Consider the following 23,224-nt stretch of genomic DNA (forward strand, 5'->3'; position numbering starts at 1 on the left):
CTCCTTCTCCCCCCCCTTCTTCTCCCCCCAGCCCCGGGCTGGAGCTGCTCCCCGGAAGGATGTGGCTCGCCAGTGACTTCTCTTCCGAAACGCACCCGGCTTCACCCCCCCCTCGCCAGACCGGCGGGGGAAGGGGTTACCCGGCTTGACCTCCCAGCCAGGACCCGGCTCCCCGGGGCCATGGAGGGGGGAAGAATCTCTGCTGGCAGGGTGCAGCCTCCCCAGCTCTGCCTGCAGAGAAGAGGTGCAGAAGGACAGAAGGAGGAGGGGGTTTTTTGGGTTGGTTTTTTTTTTTTTGGTTCAAGGGCTTCAGAAAGGGTAGCCTGGCTAGCCCAGGTGCAGGGCTGGTTCTGGATGGAGCTGGGGGTGGGGGAGTGGGATTGAGAAAGGGGAGGAAATGGGGGTGGTTGAAAGAAGCCTGATCGAGGCCGAGAAGGTTTAATTTTGGCCCCCAGTCCGCAGCAGTGTGGGTGGGTGGAGCTGGGTGTGGAGGCACCCCAGGGCAGCGTGACTGAGCTGTACCCCGGGGCGTGCAGGGGCTTGCACTAGCCAGCCTGACCAAGCACCGAGTCCCCCAGGCCAGGGGTAGATGCCAAGAAGCCTTCCTCCTCCCCCGGCCCAAGTGGCCGCAGCAATCCCAGGAGTGGATCTGTGGGTCCACACAGCATCCCAGAGAGCCCGCGTAGGATAACTTCCACCCCTGCCATACACTGCGTTGCCCAAATCTGTGGGTATCGCTGGGACTAGGAGATGGAATCGGACACTGTGGCTCAGTCCTAGCATCATATGACTCCCCCTCCAAGGTTGAGGTGTTTTTAATTTTCTCTAGCAACCCCATTTCACTTTCATTTCATCACTCTCAACCATGTTAAACCTCAGACCTCAGTGGCAAAGATAGACAGCACAGGTTCTGTGCAAGAGATTCCCAATGCAATATCAAGCTCATAAGAAATGGGAGTTCACCTGATTCCCTCCAGCCTTGGGGTCAGCCCACAGGGTAGCCCAGAGCAGTTCTGTGCGTCCCCACAGGGCTCTAGACACAACATAAAGGAGCCCTACATTGCTCCTGCCCTGGCCGACACATTCCCAAAACGGAGATGCCCTCAGCATCCCACTGCTGCAGCTTCCAGACCCCACCTCTGCATGGAAAAACCTTTCTCTCCTCCCTCAGATAAGTGAAGAAACCAAAGTGGGGGGAGTATGAAACAATCTTGAATTATGAACTAGGCCCCCTGCCCTAAAGGATTCCCACTGCACCCAAAACAAACATCTTCATTTGTTTCTCCCTCAGGGTCAATGGCAGACAAATCCCCTCTGGTCCCTACGGGGCTCCTGCACCAGCTTCAGCAAGGCCGTTTGAGGGAAGGGAGGCTTTAGCAAGACCCTTTCCCCATGCCGCTACGTTCTTTTCAAGATCAAGCACAACCACTATCTGGGAATTGAGACTGTACCTGTGTGATGCACAGAGCATCGCACAGATCCATAGCCTTTTTTGTTGCAAAATATACACAGGTATTGAGCAAACACCAGGCACGCATGCGCACGCAGGGCTTTCGGCAAACACCACCTCCTCTCGCGTGGCATCCATCCCAACAGGCACCACTTGACACCCCGAGCATATAAATTTGCTGCTGACTCACCCTCCCTGCGAGGGGTCCCGACCGCCACCTTCCCCTCCCTTGGGAGCCCAGCGCTGCACAGCTCCCCCCCCCAAAGGGTACCACCAGCAGAAGGGCACAGCTCCACTCTCCAGCCTTTACCTCCAGCCAGAGGCGTCCAGTTGAGTGATCAAAAAGCAAGTACAAGCAAGGCTGCCTGCAGGGAACCTGTTCTGACTCAAGCCATGTCAATTTTTTGCCTGCTAGTTATTCTCTCCCAAACAACCCAGGTCTCTCTCTCAATACAGTGAAAAGATTTCCTGAGCAGGATGTTACATGGTGACAGAAGATAAGATTTTCACAGTCACGATAAAAGCCCCAAAACAATGGTTGGTTTCTCTCATTGATCCAGAGAGAGATGAACTCAAGGCTGATGTCAAGGGAACCTCTCCCTCCACCCGCCCTGACCCCACGGGCAATGGCTGCGGTGCTTTGTGACTTAGAGCGCGCAGACATCAGACAGAGCAGGTCCCACATCAAGCACCATCAGCCGCTCTCCTTCACGGAAGGTCTCTGAGCTCCGCAGGTACCCCAGGAGCAAGCAGACCACCCCTGAAGGCTCTGGGCTGGGCGGTCAATCCCAACAGATCAGACAGACAGCTCCCGAGAGGAAGGATATGTTCCATCCTGGTTTTTGGCCAGGGTTTGGAGGCACAGAGATGAAGAGCTCGCCCTTCGGAGGGAAGCTGCGGTTGTACAAGACAGCCCCAGTTTGTCTGAGAAGTGTGGTCCCACCAGACTGCACATGCTCACAGCCAGGTATTACATTTCCAAAATAGCTTTACCCATAGCAGCTACTTTTGTGCTGGCGCACTGGAGTTCACACTAGGAATGACATTGGGGTCTCTGGGTGGGGGTTTTTGAGTTAGGTTGTTGGTTGGGGTTTGTTGGGTTTATTTCTTTTTTTTTTTTCCAAATCCTAACCAAAATAGTTGCACTGGTAAAACTTTCCAAGCCACACCGGCTCACACAGGAAATCTATGACAAGCCAGCAAATGGTGAGCAACGCGTTGTTTCCACTGCCAGAGGAAGGGCTTAGCACACATGGCCCACAGAGCGTGACAGGCACCTGGGTCTTCTGCAGGACCTTGTGGCGTGGATCCAACCGGCAGCACTAAGAGGTCGGCCGGATCCCTCGGCGGAGAGCGAGCCCGTGCTGCGGGGAGCAGGGCTGGGTATGCCACAGCACTGCCTCGTTTGCCCCCGCCTGGACACAGCTTTAGGAAGATCTGAGGCGGGGAAGGAATTCATTAAATTCCTAACCGTGTGGCTAAAACGCCGCCAGTATAAAGCTCAAGCTGTGGTTACAGATGGTGAGCTTAGATGCTTTGTAAAGTTCTGCCCTGTGTTTTGGGGGAAGCGCAGGATCTTTACAAACCTGCCCTGAAACCTCCTACCCACACAGTGTTCATAATGTGAGCTGGTCAGAACGTCTTCAATAATATATTTCTTGCTTGGTCCTTTTTATTTCCAATCAAAATACTCTTCTCGCAGCCTGGCGATTTCCAAAGACCTACAGCTTCTAATGAAGGGAGGTTTGCTAAGGTCCAGGGTGGTCTCCTTAGTCAGGTTGAGGAAGAGAGTTTGAAATAAACCCCCTAATAATAACTTCCACCCTGCAATAGCTGTCCCAACATGATTGGGTGTCGTGAAAAACACTCCGCAGTTTTTGTTCCTGTGTGGAACAAAAACAAATGCTGAAAACTCGAAAGAAATTGTGAAACAGAATTGTCGACTGCAGCCTGATCTAATCGGCTCATACGCTGGTTCACACCGGATTAGTTAACACAGACAGAAAAAACCCCACACTTTTATTTTCCTAATGACACTCATCAAACTCGGTGTTTATATTAACAACCTTTGCAAGGACTTTGACTACCTGCTCATCTCCCTGACACTTTTCATAGCGGATGTAAGACTGCCCTGGCATGCTGACAGTGGTTTGTTCCCTTCACGATGGTGGTGATGACTGCAGAAGGGGAGGAGGAACGAGCCCCCCCCCCCCCCAAAAAAAAGGGATGAGTGGCCTTCATGGCAGGAAGGAAATGCATGTATCTGTATGTGGAGATAGCAAAACAAGCGAATATTTCCTTCAACATTCCTCCCCCTTGAGCACACACCCATTGCCTGGAGCTACAGGAGGCAAAAGTGTGTGGGAGCCTTTTGGTAAGGTATTGGCAAAACATCTCTGTCCTCATTAGGGCATCAAGGTGTGCAGGGTGGCAAGGAAGACCTGAATTAGAGCAGGCTGCCGGGATTCGAGTCACTGGGATGGGCTTCCTCGCTCCAAAGCTGCCCGACTGCCGCTGGCAAAGGGGCTCCACCTCAACAGGGCTGAGCCTGGAAATCTCCTTACACTTGGCTCCCACCTCAGCCTTTCTCGCAATTGCCTTATTCTTAAAGCATTACCCCTGTGGGATCCGTCCCAGCTTTTTTTCCCCCCTCTCTTTCCAGAAAATGCGCCAACAGAGAGTCCATCTCGCTGGTCACTGTGAATCCAATCGAGTTGGCTGCTTCTGCATCAGGCTTTGCAAGGGGACCACTAAAGCTGCCCTCCACTGCGTAAGAAGAGTCCAAACGCTGACCGTACAGATATTACAGTGAATTCAGGGGAGCAGGATCTGCTCTCCCCAGGTATGACCCACTCTGTTTAGAAACCAGGAGTGAATTCAGCTCTCCAACAGAGGATCCACCTTTGTTTTTTACTGGCATGTGTGCAAACAGGATTTGATTCTAAGGGAGGAGAACCATATGGACTGAAGATGTGCACACAGAGAGGGTGTAGATCACACCTGCTTCGGGCAGAAAGGAAATGACTGTCCAAGGGGCAAGGTGATGGGGGATGGAGTCCAAAGAAGGAACAAACCCAACTGCATTTTAATTGCAGCAGGCAACAGCTCACCAAACCCACCCGCTTTTTCCTTCGTGTTTTCCTTGCACTCTAAGGCTGCAGCCACCAGAGGTCAATGTGACCACATCAACCTCAACCAGTTGTTGGGTGCTGCATAGAGCGCCTTTGAAACTGGCACCACAAACAGAAATATGAAGTAGGTAGCGTTTTCCACCTCTTGGGAAATAACTTTGGGGTAGGTTTCCACGTATACCAACATTCAACGCATTAATCACCATGTGACCTCAGCACTATCCTGGAAAAAAGGGCTTGAGAATGACAATAGCCCCAATTAGCATCCCGCAGACACTCTGATTTGAGACTCTGTTACTTGCCTGTGGTCCTACAGGACCCCACAAATGCTCCAGTCACTCCGCACATGTCTCATACTGCTGGTTTCAGTGTCACTCGGGTGTTCTCACCAGTCCCAGACCTGCCTTGTTAGCAACAAGTGGAAATGGGCTACCTGTCCTCCCCTGAGTCCCACTTCTGCTCCCTGGGGCGTAAGGTCTGTCACAGTGAATAAGGTCTGCCACAGATCCAGCCTGGCTGAATAAAAGGAGTAGCCGACCTGCAGCCAGAGGAAGTCAAATGGGTTAAATGAGCAGGGTCATCAATCTGGATTAGAAGTCAGACAGGGAAGATGGAACTGCGCAGAACAGAGATCAATATGTCTAGATAGCTTTGTAGCAGCCAGCCGTTCCTCTGCACTCCCATGCGTACCAGCTACCTTCTCCTCTCCATCTCACCTATGTCCTCCCCTAGACCTCCTCAAACAGTCACCGAGAGGCCCTTTCCATCCTAGCCTCCCAACTGCTTTATCAGCTATGTGGACACCCAATTAGTCAGAGCAAATAAAACACTCCCCCCTCCAGCAGAGCTCCAGCCTCACCTCCAGCCTTGTGGGATGTCAGGTTTCCCTAGACGAGAGACTTCTTCTCCAAGAAGACTCCACTGGACTACAGGATCATCAGTGGTCCTCTGCCCAAAGCTAGCCAGCTGCCCAGACCAAGCATGTTTTCACCATTTCATATGAGTACTACCTTAGGATGGGAGCAAAGACAGACCAGAACACAAACCCTGCCTTGTGTTTGCAGGGCAGCTGAAGTCAAAGACACTGAGACAGTGAGACTCACCAGCACCAGCTCAGATGCCATCACACAGATGAGCAAACTGACTGTGAGCAGTTTGAATTCAGAAGAATAAATTGCCACCAAGAGATTAGCTGCTTAGCTGGGAGCTCTGCTCAGCCCACTTCAGAAATATTCTGCTCCCTCATGCAGCTTCGACAGGAGGGAAGGAAGGAGCATAGATGGAAAACACCACTTCCAGCTTCCCTTCCTCCTCCCTGAGATGATCAAAGTCCCGTGTGGCTCCTCTCCCGAGCTGGTACACAAGCATGCCCCAGGGTCTTTGGCAGCCAGAGTCCCTAAAAGACACTGTCAGGCTGAGACTGGCCAGATGTTGACGGAGAAGAGGCAGGAGGGTGTGATAGCGTCCCATAACACCCGTGACACTAAACATGTGCCATATCAGGGAAGGGGACAGGGTTCACGTGTCAGGCAAGGAAGATGCTGCTTTTTCAGACCTACCAGCAAATTTGCTCCATAAAGCAACAGACAACCTAAATTAAGTCCCCCAAAACTCCCTTCTGCTACAATAGTTGGAGCTTTGAGGGCCCAGGTTGGCGGTGTACGTGAGAAGGCGTGTTGGCTTTTCAGCCTGCAACCCATCAAAGCTCCAGCAGCAACTGTCAGAGGACGCATCCTGGTGCACCTGGCCTTGCAGTTCATGGTTTGGGCAACAAACCCCAGCTTGGTGGTTTTCTAGCCCCAGGAATACCCGAGTGCCCTAGGGAGGGCAATGCAACTGCAAGAGAGGGAGGCATGCTGAGACTTTGCTGGGGTTTCAGCAGGCCGGGACCTTTTCCCCTTGGCTGGAGAGCAAACCTGTCCAGGACACAGACAGGGAAAAGAGCTGAGCTCATGCTAACAGGGGCAAAGTGTCTCCGAAGAGGGCAAAGAGCAGCCAAGTGCCACCAGCACTTGTAACACCGCTCCAGAGCCATAGGGTGGCACCACCCCACCGTCCAAGCCCTTGGGGGAGGAGGTGGCTGGGCAAAGCCCAAAAGTTTTGGGTCAGCGTGGCCTTCTGCTGGAGCCCTTACAAAGGGAAGGATGTGGAGAGCCAAGGGCTGTCCCTGTTCCTGCCACGCAGACCTGCCAGGGTTCCTTGCTCCTGAGTGCTGAGGCCCTTCCCAAGTCTTTCCACTCTGAAGATGCTGGACCCACATCAACATGCACGCACACCCCTCCATCACTGCCCTGACCTACGCTGGGCCCAGCTCTTCTCATCCTACAGCTGATCGGAGATCGCTGCTGCACTAAGCCAGGCCCAGGTTTAACTGTGGGACAGCAAAGGGGCCATAACTCCCCTCTGCTCCCCTTAATTCTGCCTAATGGGGCGTGCTCCAGGGCATCTGTCAGAGGTGGGTCTGCACAGAGCACCCCTGCATCCACGTTCAGCCGTGGGCCAAGGACTACAAAAACCAAAGCTGAGACCTGACAAACTCGGTACAGATGTGGCCCAGAGCAGTTAGGTGCCAGAGGTGAAGGCGAGAGCACAGCATCTTGGACCTCATTTCCTTCTCCGCATACCACCGTGGCCACACCAGATGCCCTGCAGGATGTGACCCTAGATAACGCGGGAGGTCTTGCAGCCCTTCTGCCTGCTGCACGGGATCTGTGCTGGAGCTGTCGTGGCTGAACATGGTGTGATTTGTAACCTTCCCTGAAGCGCTCCTCTGCGTCCGGCGTTCCCAGAGCTCCCCATTCCTGTGTCCCAAAGCCAACATACCCAGCTACCTCCCCGCCTTGGCCTGAGTGGCTCTTTGCCCTTCGGACTGTCCTGCAGAGACCAGCATCAGCCAAAACCAGAGACAACCATGGGAGGAATCAAAGCCTGGGGCGCAGCAGGAGCCGTGCCTCACTTCCCAGGAACCCAACCGCAGCCTCCCCGCTAGACCAGACCTTCGCAAGCCCCCGGAACGTAACCCCAGCCCCCCTGGGAGCTGGATGCCCATTTCCCAAGGGAAGGAGTCGCGCCCTGCCCCAGGGATGCGATCCCCCCGGGGGCCGAGAGCTGCAGACAGACGCTAGCTGGAGCCCGCCCAAGAGCAACGAGCTTTCCAAGTCCTTTGCCTTTCTTGGGAGGGGGGGGGGTCTGGTAGTCACATAAACAGGAAAAGCCTGGCCGTTCCCCCACCGCTTTCCACAGCTCTGCCTCCCTCCCCTCCTCTCCCGCGTGCTACAAGCCCCAGCGTTGGGCTGCTTGGCCCCCACGGGAGGAGCTGCCGGCTGGCCCCTGACCTCCAGGCTCCATATTTCCTGCGGCAGCCGAGGAGGGAGACGAGGCCCCTTCTTCCAGACGCTGGGGTTGGGCGTAAAGGGGCCTCTGCGGGCCAGCCCGCGGCGGGGAGGAAAGGTCACGGTGGTCCTTTGCCAGCGACCCCGGGTCCGAGGAGGCAAAGATGCCAGCTGCCCCCGGAGAGGTGGGAGCATCGCTGGGACAGGGAGCCTGCGGCCGAAATGACAGGGCGAGGGCCACACTGCCGTCCCGGCCCCGCAGCCAGCGCTCCAAACCCTTCTTTATCTCCTGGCGCTTATTTTTAAAAGCTTTGTGGCATTTCCTCCTAAAACCAAAAGGCAGCCACGCTGGGTCAGGGCGGCTGCCCAGGAGGGACCAGAGCTGGTGCCTGCAGGAGAAGCCTGCAGCTTCTTCTCCAGCTCACGCAGTCACCCTTGCAGCGCTGGTAACCCTCGGCAAGCTAAGCCCAGCCACAGGAATAGGTGCCCGTCCTAAGATCAAAAAGCTGGGACTGGTTCCTAGGAGGGTGCTACATCTTTCCCCTAGTCCCTCTAGGGAGGACTGAGCTAAGACAGGCGTCCCCTGTCCCTCCGCATGTCTCCCATGGGTCATCACGGGGAGAGGGACTGAGATGTCCAGAGGCGAATGGAGAGATAAACCGAGCCTTGCCGCAGATACTCGGCTTGAGAGGCAGCTCCCAGGGTCCTGGTCCATGCTTGGACTCCATGCCAGCCCTGGCTTGTAAAAGCCCAGGATGCTGGCCAGATGTGATGCCCGCTCTTCACATGCGATGCCTGGCAGGAGGTGCCTGCTGCCCAGGGGAGAGCGGGGAGGGGGGATGGCATCCCGGATGGAAACCTCTGGCATGCCTCTGTGCTGATCTCCGCTCTGCCCTGGAATGCGCCCGCCAGCAGCATGTGGGAAAGTGGAGTCAGCAGAGACCTTGGATGTGTCAGCTCCCCGGCTGAGTAAACAAGAGGAGCCCTGGCAAGCGTTCAGCCCCAAGCATCCGAGACCTTGAAAAAAGGGGGCTGGAGATGGGGAGGTTCTTCTGTCCCCTCCATGCTCAACCTCTGCAAGATATCTCCTAACCTCTCCCCTACCTCAGGTGCTAATGCCACCTCCTCTCACCCCTACCACGTCTGGAGAAGTGTGGGGAGAGCCTCTCCCTGAGGCGTTTCCAGCACCCCGCTGTCAGATCTAACATCCCGGGAGGAAAAGGTCCCTGGGAGAGACACTGCCACAAAAAGAAAGGTCTGGAGAAGAGGTGGGATAAAAGGATTTATGACCCCCACCACCTCCCTGCACACCCATCCATGCCCCTTGGCCACCTCCCAGACAGCAGGGAGCGCAGAGCATGGGGAGAGCTTCCACCAGCAGTACTGGCACTGCCTTGGCAAGCGCAGTGATGGCCGGGACGCAGAGGCACGTTACAGCTCCCAAATAAATACCTCCGGGGCGCCAGCTGGGGACATTCCCACCAGGGATGCCAGCTCCAGCCACCCTCCCTGCAGGTTTTGCAGGCTCAAAGAGAGGCTGCAGAACAACAGGTTTCCCCAGTGCCGGTTGGAGACATGCTCCCACCTCTCTTCGGGTTGCCGGCGTTGCCTCCCTCATCTCCTCCGTAAAGCGCGCCCACGTGAGACGGTCCCCGTCCCCTCTCCGCCCAGGCACGGGAGCCTGGTTTGGGGTCTAGGGAAGAGGGATGGGTTAAGGAAGGTGTTTGTGCGTGTCCCGCATCCCACTGGTGGACCCCATCGTCTCCTGGTGGGGTGAGCTCCCGTGGCGGTGGCGCTGGGAGGTTGTGCTTGCCTTCTGGCCACCGTCCCGTGTCCCCTATCGCTCCTCGGCAGGCGCGGACTCCCAGAGAATGAGCCATTGTTCCCCGGCCCTGCGGCCTCTTCCTGTCCCCGTAGGGCTGCGAGACAAACAAAAGCAGAGCCAGACGTTGTGGGGAGGAGGCTGGACCTGCTCCCCTCCTCCAGATCCCGCAGCAACCCCGCAGGCAGGCAGGCAGGCAGACAGACAGACGGATGCCCGCCTTGGGGGAATGGGCAGGGACACCCCTATTTTTAGCTGCTTCTGCATCCCCACCCCCTTCCTTCCGTGGGCCAAAAATACATGGGCTGGATGGACAGGCAAAATCATTACGATAAAAGGGTTGTCCAGGCGTTGTGTCCAACTATTCCCCTGGCTTTCAGCTCTTCCCTTTGGCCAGGACAGGTTCCTCATGCATGGTCTCCCTCTCCCGCCATGGATGACTTAACTCTCCATCCCCATCCCTCGTTCCCTATATCCCCACATCCTCCCTCTGCACATCACACCCTTCCTCATCCCTGCGCCCTGCTCCCCGTCTGCTCCATGGATGCATCCCCCATCCCTTGACAGTCCCCTCTCCCATGCCACACCAACGCTGGGGACCTACTCCCTTCTCTTGAGACCCCCCCAGTTCCTCCTTTCCCTAAAGCGCCTTCCCCCACCTCCTCATGCAATTAATTTCCAACAGGGTCTTTTCCCCCAGAGGCCCCCCCAGTTTCCCACTCCTAACCCCCATCCTCTGTGCACCCTCCCTCCCCACTGCATCCCTCCTACCCTCACCATCTCCCCCTTTCTCTCCTCACCCCAGCAACCTCCATCCCAGCTCCCTCCAGCCTGCACCAGCTTTCAACTCCTGCAGATGTGCTGCCACTCCTTATCCTGCTGAGGGAACGTATTTGGGGGAGGGCAAACAGACCCCCAGATGCCCCTGCACACAGAGAGCTGCTTCTCCAAGCAGCAAAATATTATCTGAGCCCTCCTGGTCCCTCCTGCGCTTCCTTAAGGTCTATGAAAAGGAAGCAGAGAATCAAGTGGTGTTGGGGGGAGGGTGTTCTGGGGAGACGTAATGTACATACGTAAATATATACATCTCCTTTCCCACTGCCTGGAATCACAGAGGTGTTTCCAGGCCACAGGCAGCTGTTCCTGGATTGCTTCTGGTTTATGCAACATCCTCTCTCCCCTCCCGGCCATGTCCCAACCCCCCCCCTTCCGTCTCCTCTGCGCCCGGCGGAAATTCGGAGGGAGAGCGCAGACTGGGGTCTGTCCCAGGGTCTGTCCCTCCATCCTTCTTTCCACAACACCCCCCAACACCCCTACAGCACCCCACATCCCCGGCCAGTGAACAGGACTGGCATACGAGGAGGAAACTGAGGAGGGTGGGAGGAGGAAGAAGGATGAAAACATTTGGGATAGGAGGAGATGGGCAGAGGGAGGGAGGCAGCCCGCCAGCAAGCCTGGGAACTCATCCCTACCTCCTCCTGGGCTTTGGCAAACCCCGAGGCTTTGAGTTCCCAGCCCAGCTCCCGGGGGGAAAAGCCCCCCCAACTCCTTGCAAACCCCACAAGAGGGACGTGGTCAATCCCATTCCTTCATCCTCCCGCTGCTCCAGGGGAGGGGAGCTGGAGGAATTGGTGGCGGAAATTAGAAATGGACTTTGACAGAGGTCGACCCACCCTCTTCTAGCATGAGTGGGTCTAAACCGATGCTGCTGCCTGCCTGGTGGTGCTCACCACAACCCACCCGCTTTCCTGCTCCGGTGCAGCACAAGGATGCCAGGAACCACACTGGTCTGATGCCTCTCCCCACTTATCACAAAGGCTACGGGCACAGAGTGAGGGACCCACAGCACAGCCCCAAAAATGAGCTGAGCCTGGCCCAGCACATCCCCGGGGGTGCTGCCAGAGGAGAAATCATCCCAGTGAAGAAACTACAGAGCATGAGGGATCCAGTGCCCACAAAGCCAGTGCTGGCATCAGACCGAGGATGCTCTGGGCAAGATGCTGGGTGCCTCACACCTATCCCTCGCCCCAGGGTGTCACCTCCTGTCACCACCCCAGCTTGCTCACCCTAAAACCGGCTCTGCCTCCAGCTCATCCCCAGGACAGTGAGACGCAGGCTGAAGGCAGCACCGAGGGCTACAGGCTGGGAGCAGGGAGGAGGGACTTGACAGCACCAGAGTAAGGGGGAGCTGGATGAGGCCACGCCGGGATGCGTGGTGGGGCAGGGGGCCCTAGGGACCCCCCTTCCCACCATGGCAGGGGTCTGTCCCCCACCCCGCTGCTGGCAATAATTCCCATACCCGTGCGGTATGCGCCCTCGCGGCCGCCGTGAGGAGAATGGAAACATCTGGAAGTCACCCGCAGACGAGCAGCACTCCCAGTTAATGAGGAAATATGAGCTGGAGACCCTGGGCAGCAACAGGATATCTGCTTCTTGTGTGCCGAGCGAGGCACCCCCTTCCCACCAAGCCCTCCTTCCCCAGGAAATTTCCAGGGATGGGGCTCTGGGAGCTCTGCCTGGGGCTGCCACGCTCTTGGAGCCCCATCCCTGGAAATTTCCCAGGGAAGGAGGGCAGGCGGGAAGGCAGCAAACAGAAATGGCAGGGAATAGAAAACCAGGGGCAAGCACCCCGTCCATAAGCTGGGATGCCTCTGTCACCTTCCCTTGGCTCCCCCCTGGCACCTGGGAAAGGGAGAAGGGGGATTTTTCTTCTCCGGAGGGGAGTCCTGCATCTGCCTCCTTCGAGCATCAGGTCTGCGAGCAGCAGGGGCTGCAAAGCGAGATGGAAGGAAAGACTGAGCACCTGGAGGTGTGGGGCAGAGCCCTCCCCCCCCCCCCCCCAGCATCTGTCCATCCCTCTCTCCATCCCCATCACACTCAGCCACCCATAAGACCTCGGCCCCGCACGGGAGGGATGAGCGCTGGGAAGAAGAGGGGATGCAATTTGTGCAGCCCTGTCTTTGATCTTGTGGGAATCAAAGCAAATCCTCAGCTGGGAAAGCTGCGGGGACGCTTGTCTGCTCCCATGATAAGCCTGATGGCCGGTCTCTCTGTAATGGTGAGACTGGTACTGCTGCCTGGGGCACAGGGTTACAGATGGGATGAAAGATTGGGGTGACTGAAGGTAAATGAGGTAGCTGGGCTGGGAGGGGTCCAGGCATTAGCTCCTGCCCAGGGCACCCATGGGTGGTACAGTGGCTCTGCAGCCCCGTCCAGCCCCACAGCCACCTCTCATTTATCAGCCGAGGTGGCTAAACAGGCTGGGAGGCAGGATTGTATGGATTCGCTTCCCAGGCAGCTGTATATGAAAGAAGGGGGTCTTGGGAGGGTGCAATGCCTGCTAGGGTACAGCTGGTGGGGCCACACCACCTCTGCTCGTACCCAGGCAGCCAGAGGCCAGGATGGGTACTGAGTCCTGGAGCTGGCACGTACCCTGGAGGTCTCCAAAGCACTTCAGTGCCAGCCCCAGAAGGACAAAAGTCACAGCCCGGCTGGCATGGCCGCAAGACCACAAGGTTTGGGGAGGCGTGCTGAAGAGGGGGGATTTCCAGCTGCTTTTCTGGAAACGGAGCCCGTCCTGGCCCGGAGCGCAGAGATGCTTGGAGCAGGGGTGAAGAGGAGGAGGAGGAGGCAGCGGAGAGCCGGCTGCCCCGCGAGGAGCGGAACGTGGCCCCTGTCCCATCTGGAAGAGATTTGTTCTGCATTCCCCGGCGGAGGCGGCTGCCGTCGCCTGGGCTCCGCTCCCTGCCGCAGCCCCCGCTGCAGGGCACAGCGATGGGGGTGAGGGGAGTGAGGGGGAGCCCCTTGGGCTGGGGGGGAGATGCCCTGGTGGGCCATGCAGAGGGAGGAGATCCAAAGAAAGTGTGTTTTCTTGCCTCTCCCACCACCCCCATTGGCTTCCTATGAGCCATGGGGGAAGAGATGCCTACCACACCTCTGGCAAGCAGGGAGGATGCACGTCAGGATTTCTTCTCCTTTACCCTCTGGTGGCACAGCTCACCCCCCCCAGCCCTGAGCTCCCATCTCCCTCCAAGACATAGACCCATTTAGAAGTATCACCAAAATGCACAGTCCGTGCGCTCTTAATTCCTAATGGAGAAGACCTCCACAGAAGGCAGAAACCCCAACCATCCCATTTCACAGAGGAGAAGCCTGAGGCCAAGAGGCTGAGAACGGTGCCAAAACCCTACTGCTGCTTATCAAACCTCTAAGCAATAAGATGCTCCAGCCCAGGCAGCCAAGCACAAGCCTACTGAGCCTAGCAAAAGGCCAGGCTCCATTTTGACATCTCCTCTGCAGACATCTTGTCAACCCTTCAGCCAGGCCCTGCTTAACCCCAACAAGTCTCATCTCGCCTTCACCAGCGGAGACACCTCCCTTCTCCTCCACAGGGCCCTGAATAGGTGCTTTTGCCTGGCCAAGTGCTCCCCAGCAGAGCCACCGACTCTCGTCTGGAGGCCATGAGGGTCACCGATGGCACCAGTGATGCTGTGCCCACCAGCAGGTTCCCCCTCATTGGCACTGATAGGGTCTTCTGCCCTGTGACCATCAAGGGACGAGGCAATGAAGCATGATGCCAGAGGGATGTGGTGTCCCATGTGTGGGCAGAAACCCTCCCCGGTGCTACAAAAGAGGACCTCCTTGAATTTACCCACTGCCACCCCCTCACCCTGGTCTGATGTGCTGCTGCTGATACGACACTTGTCCTGACCCCGTAACGCTTGTCCTGACCCCGTAACGAACGCCGACCTGGCCCACACGGCCTTTGCGGAGGCCGTTATCCTGCTAACACTCAACCCAACGCTACCCACAGGTCCTGGCATGACCACCCACCCCCAGACCCCATTCCTGGTTGGCAGCATCACACCACAGGCACTGGCGACCTCCCATCCAACATGGGACGGGATGACCCTATGCGATACCCAAGGGGTCACACACACACAGGGGGCAAACTCCTTTCCTTTGCCCCCCCAGCCATGCTCCCTGAACCAGTTTAGCCAGCAACCTGGGCTTCCCCCTTCCCCCAAATCCAATGAAGCGGGCGCCTGGGAGCGGGAGGCAGCCGATGCTGGAGGACGGGAAATGGCACTGGGGAAGTGGGGAGGAGGGCGGGGGGGAGCGGCAGAGAAGTTCCTGAAGTTTTCTGTCCTGGATAGTTGGAATAAATCTCATTTTCTCTGGTCTCCTTGCCGAGGCGAGGATTGGCTCGGCGGTGCTGCAGCCCGCCCTCCTCCTTCCCACGTCCCCTCCCCGCCAGCTTCGCTCCCTCTCTCCCGTGGCATCGGGGCGTCAGCCTGGGAGAGCCAGCCTTGGGGGGACAGCCGTGGGAAAAGGGAGGGGGGCATGCCTCCCCTTTCTTCCCCCGTCCGCTCGGGGACGCAGCGCCGGTAAGCCTCGGAGCAAGTTACAGGGGCCCACGGGGAGTGTTTCCCAACTTTTCGGCCGGAGGACGGGGGGAAAAAAAATAACCCTGGTTCGGAAGAGGTAAATCCTTGAAAGTTTTGATTCCTCAGTTTGTAGAGCTGGCGGGGTGGGTGGTTCGGGAGCAGAAGGAAAAGGGTGGAGAGGGTGGTTGGAGAGGGGAGAAGCAGGAGGGGTGGCAAGGCAATGGAGACGGGAAGGATGGTGAAAAAGAAAGGGAGAAGAAGGCAGGAATGCAACAGGAAACCGGGAGGAAGGAAAGCGGGAGCGAGGAGAGGGGAGACCAGCCGGGGAGGGGGGAAGTCAGGAGAGAAGAGGGGTGAGGAGGGGATCCCAAGGATGGGGGAAGGCAGTGGGGCACCCCCCTCCCACACCCTGCTCTGGATACCCCTCGAAGCCCCACAGGCTTTCAGCGCCTCAATTTTGGGGGTTTGGAGGAAGAAAGGGAGCGCTTTTGGGCAAGGGGGCAGGGAGAGGATGGCTGGAAACCAGCGTGTCTGCTTGGAAAAATACCCTTGTTACACGGAGAGATATAACTATATATATATATATATAGCAGCTGGCAGCATGAGGGTCGGACTCAGGCTTGTCCACCTACTGCCCGGCACTTCTCCAGGGGAGCTGGAAGAGGCCCAGCCCAGCCAGCCGAGCCCCTTTCCCCCTTTCCCAAAAGCCTGTCCCTGCTGGCTTTCCCCATCCCAGAACAGTGACCCAACGGGGGAGTCTGCCTCCCCTCCTCTGGGTAAAGGGAGGTTTTTCTGCACTCGGGAAAGCTCGGAAAGCCTTCCTGGCCACCCACAATCATTTCCACCCACTCTTTCCCCTGTTGAGACCACCCCAAACATCTCCTCGCCCTCTTTTGGAGTATGTCCCCTCTTTTTTGGGGGGGGGGGGGGGTTGTAAGGAGAGGACGAGGAGGGAAGCGGCTGCTTTCAGCAGCTCCAGCCAACTAGACATCTGGATTATTTTCCCCCCCTTTCTGGTTTCCGCTCTTCCCAACAAGCAGAACAGCTCTGGCCATTCCTGGCAAATGGAAAACCAGTGGAAACCAGCTGAACACGGGGGGGAAACGGGGGAGGCCAGGCTGGAAGGAGGAGGAGGAGGTGCCGGCGGTTGGTCTTTGAGGGCAGGGGGCTTCCCAGAGGAGGCGAGGAGGGAGCCAGGGAGAGGATGCCAGGGAAGGGGAGGTCGGGATGGGCTGTGGGCTCGCCGTGCCAGGGGCTGGTGACCGTGGCGGGCTACCGGATGGAAGCAGAGTCCGGACAGACTGGTGGCCAGACGGGAGGTCCCCTTGCCCAGCGGAGGAAAGGAGAGGGCACGGGTCAACCTTTGCCCATAAAATCACGAGTTTCCCTGGCATGGAGGAGTCGGCTTGGCCAGAGGGGAGGGCTCAGAGAGGCACAGCCAGCAGGGAGACGCACCAGGGGCAGAGGGAAGGAGGAAAAGGGGGAGATTGGAGGGAGAAAAAGCCCAAGAGGGCTGCCAGAAACCTGCCATCCAGGTAGGGTTGGGCACCAGCTGCCTCCCTCCCTTCCTCCCTCCCTCCCTCCTCTCCCAGTGCCTGCCAGCAGGCAGGGAGAGCTGGAGGCCAGGAGCTGTTGGCTTGCGTCCCCGTGGTGACCAAGGGACAAGGAAGGAGAAAAGCTTTCCTCCTCCCAGCTCTCCGCTCCATAGTTCTCCAGGCATAGACCAAGGGGATGCTTTCCTCCTGCATCCCTCCTCCCCACCCCATCCCTAGGATGATGCCAGCCCTGGTGCCCTGCAGGGGTCTGCAGGACAGCACTGCTGTGCGGGGGATTTGGGGGGGGGGGTGTCCACCTCTTAGAGTAGCCCTGCCGTCCTGCAGCACATGCTGAAGGGCTCAGTCCCCACTTCAGGTTTCTCAGGGGCTCCAGTGTGCAGAGGGAAAGGAAAACTCGAGGGCTGTAACTCACCTAATACCCGCTCCCAGGGTCACGCACCTTCCTGGGGGGGACCGCAGGACAACTCAAAGATGGGGTCGCATCTCTCTGCCCGTGGTCCTGAGCCCCCCCCCCCATTGTGCTGCAGGGACCACCCCAGTGGTTTCCTTGCACTCCAGGAGCCCTGACCCAGTAGCTCTGGGTGGGCTTCTGCCAAGAGAGAAGAAATCGCTCCCCGGTTGTCCTCCCACCCCAAATCTGCCACGTGCCTGGCCCATCCCAGCCGAGAGGCAGAACCGCACGGCCTCCGTGAGGAGGAGGCAGACGTGGGCTGCATAAGCCAGGGAGCTGGGGGGCAGCGGGAAGCCAACCTGCCACCATCCCCGCTGCCACCAGCCACTGCCACCCTGGAGGCAGCCAATGGTACTGGGAGCTGCTGGGGGTGGTTTGTTTTCCCTTCCCCAGGCATTAACCCCTGGCAGATAAGAGGGACCCCGGGTGAGCAAACAAGGCCAGGGCAAGGCAAAAAACACGTGTAGCCAGCCAGGAAAGCAGCTTCATGTCCAGGGCTCCCCTTCTCCAGAGGTTTTGCTACGCTGGCACTGCCTGACTGCTCCGAGGTGATCCGGGGACAGGCAGGCAGCGTGGCAGGGGGAGACGGACGGAGCCACGTAGCGATGGGGGTCCCGGCACACGGGGACTGAGGGATGCAAGGCTCCTGCATCGCCTCTTGGCACGCTGCCCTCCACAGCCGGCCCTGCTGAAGGGACCCAGCTCCATCCCGTTCCCCCAGTCCCTGAGTGGGGACTGAGCCCAGGGAGGGACATGTCCCCAGGTTTGCACCTAGACCATTGATGCTCTGAGGTGCCCCGTGTCCCAAATCCTCTCCTTTCCCCAACCAGCCCTCTCCCTCTTGCCAACACACACCGACGATCCGAGTATCCTCCCCGCTGGCCGGGGAGGTCATTGCCCTGCCGTCCTGCATCCAGCCGCTGCCTGTCCCAGTGCCTCCGGGACCCGCCTGAGTGCAGGAACCCATGCTGCCTTCTCCGACCTCGAGCAATCACCTCCCTTGCCGTGCCTCAGTTTCCCCTGCCTGCAAAGCAGCTGCCCTCCCTGCACCCCTGGCTCCCTGCTGCTCCGACGTGTCTGCCCAGCACCCGGGAGGAGGAGGACAAACAAAACAAATATACAAATATTGCATTTTCTCTCCCCGCCACCCCTCCTTCCCAAGAAGGTCCCCAGGCCTCACCCTCTCCCCAAGGGTTCATCTGAATAGCAAAAAAGGAGGGAGAGGTTTCTTGCCCCGGGAGCCTGGGCAGCCGGGCAGGGCACTGATCCGGGAGGAGGTGCTGCTTGGGAGGGAAATCCTCAGCCTGTATTGCAGCATGGGTCCAGCAAAGCCGCTTTGCAGGCAAGGGAAACTGAGGCACGCCAAGGGAGGTCAGAGGGGTGAGGGAGAGCAGGTGTTTTGCAGGGAAAGCCTTTTTCTTCCTTCCCAAGAGGAGTGCCAAGCGAGGGGGACAGCCGGTAGCAACCTCCCCAACGCTGCTTATGCACTGCCTTTAACCTCCCCAGCCAGTCCCGGGGCTACAGCTGTTGTGGTTGGGAAAATCCTCTCCGAGGGCTTCACCGTTCCTCTTATCTTGTTTAGGTGGCCGACGAGGGGACCGAGGCGCTTGCCCTGCCAGCCCACCCCAAGCTCCCATCACCCGCTGCCCGACCTGTGACCGGCTCCCACTCACCCAGCGGCGGCCGAAGACGGTGGATTAACCCCTAAGCCCGTGGCCAGACACAGCTTCCAGCACCGGGATTGATCCCAGACACCCCGTGGGGACACCTCCGTGCCACCACCGTCCTCGCCACCGGGGACGTACCCTCTGTGGGCGATTTCATGAGCGCGACGTAGTGCAGGGAAGCAGGGGGACCGGCGCCATTCCCACCTGCTGAAAGCCAAGGGGACGTGAGCCGTTCCCCCAAAAGCATCGGAGCAGGAGCGATGGGGAGGCCAGGGATGTGACAGACCACCCCAGTGCTGGAAGCCCATCAAGGGCTGGTTTTGGGGGCTTTTTTTTTTTCAAAGGCAGGGGCAAGGCGAGGGGTGCAACATGAGCCTGGGGAAGCTGCCGGTGCTCAGCTGGGTGTCAGGCTCCCACGGCAAGCGGCGGCTGAAGTCGGAGCTGACACCGGACATGATCAGCCCGCCGCTGGGGGACTTTCGGCACACCATGCACGTGGGACGTGGCGGGGACGTCTTCGGGGACACCTCTTTCCTCAGCAACCACGGCGGGGCCGACACGGCCAAAGCCAACAACTTCTTCGCCCGGACGCTGCGGCACGTCCGCCGGACGCCATTGAGGAGCCGGGGCAGTGGGGGCCAAGCGGGGACGTCGCCCGCCCCCCCAGCCGTCTCGCCCATCATCAAGAACGCCGTCTCCCTGCCCCAGCTCAACGAGGGGACGTACGACGGCGGTGGCGGCCGGGGCTTGACCAGCAAGTTCTCCTTCAAAAGTGCCTCCAACAGCTTCTCCAAAACGCACCAGACCTACGGTGAGTGAAGCGCGGGGCAGAGGCTTGTGCCCAGGCACAGTGCATCCTCCGCAGCCCCCCTCCATCGCTCCGTGCCTCAGTTTCCCTGCTGATGGAATTTAGGCTCTCAGCAGAGACAGGACATTTAAGAATCCCCAGCCTTGCTCATCCCTGTGAGGAGATAACCCTAACCTTGCTTTCAACCGCAGTCCTTGCTCCTGCACTTGGAGTTTTCTCCTCCCAGGGTGCCCCCCAAAGTGAGGCACAGATGATTTCTCCTCCTCTCCCTCACCCACAGCCCCACAGAGCTGGCAGCCTGTGTGGTGTCGTTGTAAGGGGGTGCCCCACATTTCCCCCCAGCCCTATGCTTTCCCCTTGAGCAGCCTCCTTGAGGAAGTCAAGAGCGTGCTGGAACAGTGGGGCAATGCCCACACCAAGGCTGCGAGGTCAAGGGGACCCATGGCACGGCTTTCCCCACCTCCGTGCAGATGTTCTAACCCTGTCCCTCGCTGTGCCAACCCCTCCATCTCCATGTGGTCCTCAAGGGACTCCAACCCCATTGCGCCCACATCCGTCCTTGCCGGCTCGGGTCCAGGAGGGACCTTTGGGGAAGGGTTGTGGGAAGGACGTGACGGGATAGCTGGGTGGCTCTTCTCCAGCCTCACAGCACTGGGATGTGGTTCAGCTTTTCCCCAGGGAGAGAGGTCTGGAGCGGAGGGTCTCGGGGTGGCGTGGGGATCTGGGGGGACCTGCAGCAGCCTCGGGAGGTGGCTGGGCTCAGAGGGAAAGGCAAGCTGAGGCAATGCTGCCATCTCCTGGTCCCACCTGCCCGGCTCAGCCCCCACCGGCATCTTACCAAGCCCAGCACCCACCTGGAGACCCTCTTCTGTAACTCTGGGCTTTGGAGATGTCCACACAAACACTGGCCTGTCCTTTAAAGGCCAGAGCGTGACCTCTGCCACTTTGGTGGCATTGTCCCTCGTCCCCCGCAGATGTAAAGCAGGCTTCCCCCCACCTAGCCATCCCCCCCCACCTCACCCTCCATCCCTTCTGCCTCGCAGGGCTGGAGTCCGGGTTTTGCACCATCCCTCGCGTCCCTCGCTTGGAAAAGGCCCAAGAGAGCACCTTCTCCGGGGAAGCAGAGCTGAAGCGCTCGGACTCCCTGCTCTCCTTCCGCCTGGACCTGGGGCCCTCCCTGATGAGCGAGCTCCTCCAGGTGATGAGCTTCTCCGAAACCAACGGGAACGAGGTGGGGGAAGATGGCCCAGACCTCCTGTGTGGTGAGGGGACCAAGGACGGGGTCCCTCCGGCATCGGGTGCATCCCAGGGAGAGGACAAGGCAATGACCAGTTTCTGGGAACGCTCCGGGCAGAGCAGCCTGTCGGGAGCCAACTCGCTGTCGGGACTGTCGGTCCGTGCCAACGGAGAGGCACACGCCATCGAGGGCACTGGACAGGACCCTGCCTGGGCTTCGGAGCCCGGGGCAGCGCCCAGAGGAATCCCGTGGCAGGGGCACTGGAACGACTGCACCATCGAGGCGGGAGAGTTTGACCGGGCAGCCCAGGTCCTGGCCCGCCATTACGGTGGGACCAGCACCCCGCGGAGCTTGGAGAAGGGCGAGGGTCCCCGGCAAGCCCGGACGCAGGCTTTGTGGGAGACCCCCAGCAGCAGCTCGTGGCGGTTGCAAGTGACAGGGGAGAGCCGGTCCCCTGAGACCACCTGGAACCAAGGAGAGGAGGAGGAGGAGGAGGAGGAGGAGGAGGCCATGCTCTCCAGCCTGCAGCAGGGGTACGCTGGTGCCCGGGGGAGGCGCAGCAATTCCTTCGAGTATGCCGATGAGGAGGAGGAGGAGGATGATGAAGTCAAGGTGTGAATGGCCATCCCTCCCATCACGGCCCCTCTCCAGAGGTACTGGTGCCGGGGTCTTCACCCTCCTCCCTGTCCCCCAACCTCAGGTGCCAGCGTTGCCAGCAGACCCAGCGGGCGACCTCCTTGCCAAGCTGGGGGCACTGGGCGGGGGATGGAGGGGGGGCAGGAGAAGAGCCCGTCTCCTGGGGGGACTCCCTGGGGCTGGGCCAAGCTGCTGCGGAGGGCTGGTGAGGGCTGTGCATCACAGCGCTGGGCATCCCAGCCCTGCCCCAGCCTCACTGCCGTTAGACATCAAAGGGACATTCCCATTTGCCAAAGAAACCCAAAACCACTTCCTACCCCATCTTGTTCCCCCCCAGCAATCTCTCTCTCTCCCATCCCTCAGCCTGGCCCCACCAACATGTCCAGGGATGTGCCCTGTCCTCCCACCGAAGCCCCCAACTGCCCTCTGCACTGGCACGAGTGCCCTCCTGGAAATATTCACACCAATAGCTCTGGTGTGTAGGGCATGGGGTTCTCCCCAGCTCCAGCTGGTGCGAGACCCTCCCATATAGCACATCTATCTACTGGGGGAGGTCAGCTGGGGGCTCAAGGGGCAGGCAAACCCCACAGAGCTGAGCTTTCTCTTTTTCCCTCCCCCCAAAAAAGCCACGAGCTCAGCATTCAGGAGGTGAGAGCACACACAGAGATAATTGCAGGGATCTTTCCACTTGCCTCCTGCTGCTGAACGTCACTTAGGATGGCTCCTTTTCTGACCCCCGCCCCCTCACAGCAGGGAGGGGAGAAGCTTCTTGGCTAGATGGAGGCAGAGGCGAGGTTATCAGGTCACCAAATTCTGCAGTTTGGGCCCTAAAAACCCCTTCCTTTCCCCCTGCCTCAGAACAAGAAGACTCCCACTCTGCAGCCACTTGGGTCTGCGCCACCTCTTCTCCATCCTTGCCCCCTCTCCTCATTCCCCATGCGCACACCCCATTTTTTCCAGCGCGCCCCTTCCCAGGGGTACGCGCGGAGGATGGCTAATGACCCTCGCCGAGTGGCCCCGGGGCGACGCGGCCACCCTGGAACAAACTGCCCCCCCCACGCTGCCCCGCGTACAAACTGGCCCTCACAGAAGCGCCTTTGTGCCGCAGCATGGAGCCGAGATGCTCGGGGGCTGAGGTCACCGGAGGGACCCTCACAGGACCCCCCTTGTTCTCCGGGACAGGAGGGGGTGTGCGTCGGGGGGGGCCGCAAGGCTCCGCTCCCACGCAGCTCACCCGCCGCCCGCCTGCTTCTGGCGGGGAGCTCGTCAGAGGAGAATAAAGAGGCTCCAGCATGCAGGCGTGTTGTACACGGGAGTGCCGCTCGCAGTCAGGCCATCGAGGTTACGGGCAAGCCCGTTCTCCCTCAGCCTCCCCAAGGCGGCTGCAGCAGTAAGCCGGGGCAGGTGGCAGCTTCAGGGAGTCCCCCAGTTCTGGCCACTGGTAGCCAGCAGGATCAGCCTTATCACCCCTGCACTCTCCGGGGTGAGGACCCTGGCTCTCAGGACAAGCTCCCTCCGCCATCTGCTTCCCAGACCATAACACAAGCTCCAGACCAAAGACCCACATCCGTGGAATATCCTTTCTGCCTCCACTCTGTATCCCATGCACTTATTATTGTCCTTATTAAAACAGTTTTGATACTAACTTCTCCTCTGGTGCCTCCCCTCAGCTGCAGCGACCTTATCGTCTCCCTTGCTGTGTCTGCCGGTGCCCCAGCCACAAAATCCCATCCTCTCCACTCTCAGC

General features: G+C 58.9%; 2 protein-coding genes across 3 annotated transcripts in view; one reads left to right on the plus strand and one right to left on the minus strand.

The window, feature by feature from the left end:
* Positions 1-10,592, minus strand: part of CARD10 (caspase recruitment domain family, member 10) — a 26,677-nt gene extending 16,085 nt beyond the window's left edge. For both annotated transcript variants that reach the window (XM_010585429.1, XM_010585428.1), the window contains exons 1-2: positions 10,536-10,592; positions 9,727-9,832 (exon numbers count right to left, since the gene is read on the minus strand). In XM_010585429.1, coding sequence (XP_010583731.1) covers positions 9,727-9,832; positions 10,536-10,550 — 121 coding nt within the window. In that variant the 5' untranslated portion in view covers positions 10,551-10,592. The remainder of the gene's footprint in view (positions 1-9,726; positions 9,833-10,535) is intronic.
* Positions 10,593-19,165: 8,573 nt separating this feature from the next.
* On the plus strand, positions 19,166-21,459 carry CDC42EP1 (CDC42 effector protein (Rho GTPase binding) 1). The gene is made up of 2 exons (XM_010585431.1): positions 19,166-19,607; positions 20,648-21,459. Exons 1-2 carry the CDS (start codon positions 19,166-19,168, stop codon positions 21,457-21,459), a joined length of 1,254 nt encoding a protein of 417 aa, XP_010583733.1.
* Positions 21,460-23,224: the final 1,765 nt, after the last annotated feature.

This window comes from Haliaeetus leucocephalus, unplaced genomic scaffold (genome assembly GCF_000737465.1).
Source record: "Haliaeetus leucocephalus isolate CR32 unplaced genomic scaffold, Haliaeetus_leucocephalus-4.0 Scaffold101, whole genome shotgun sequence".
NCBI classification, from domain to species: Eukaryota; Metazoa; Chordata; class Aves; order Accipitriformes; family Accipitridae; genus Haliaeetus; species Haliaeetus leucocephalus.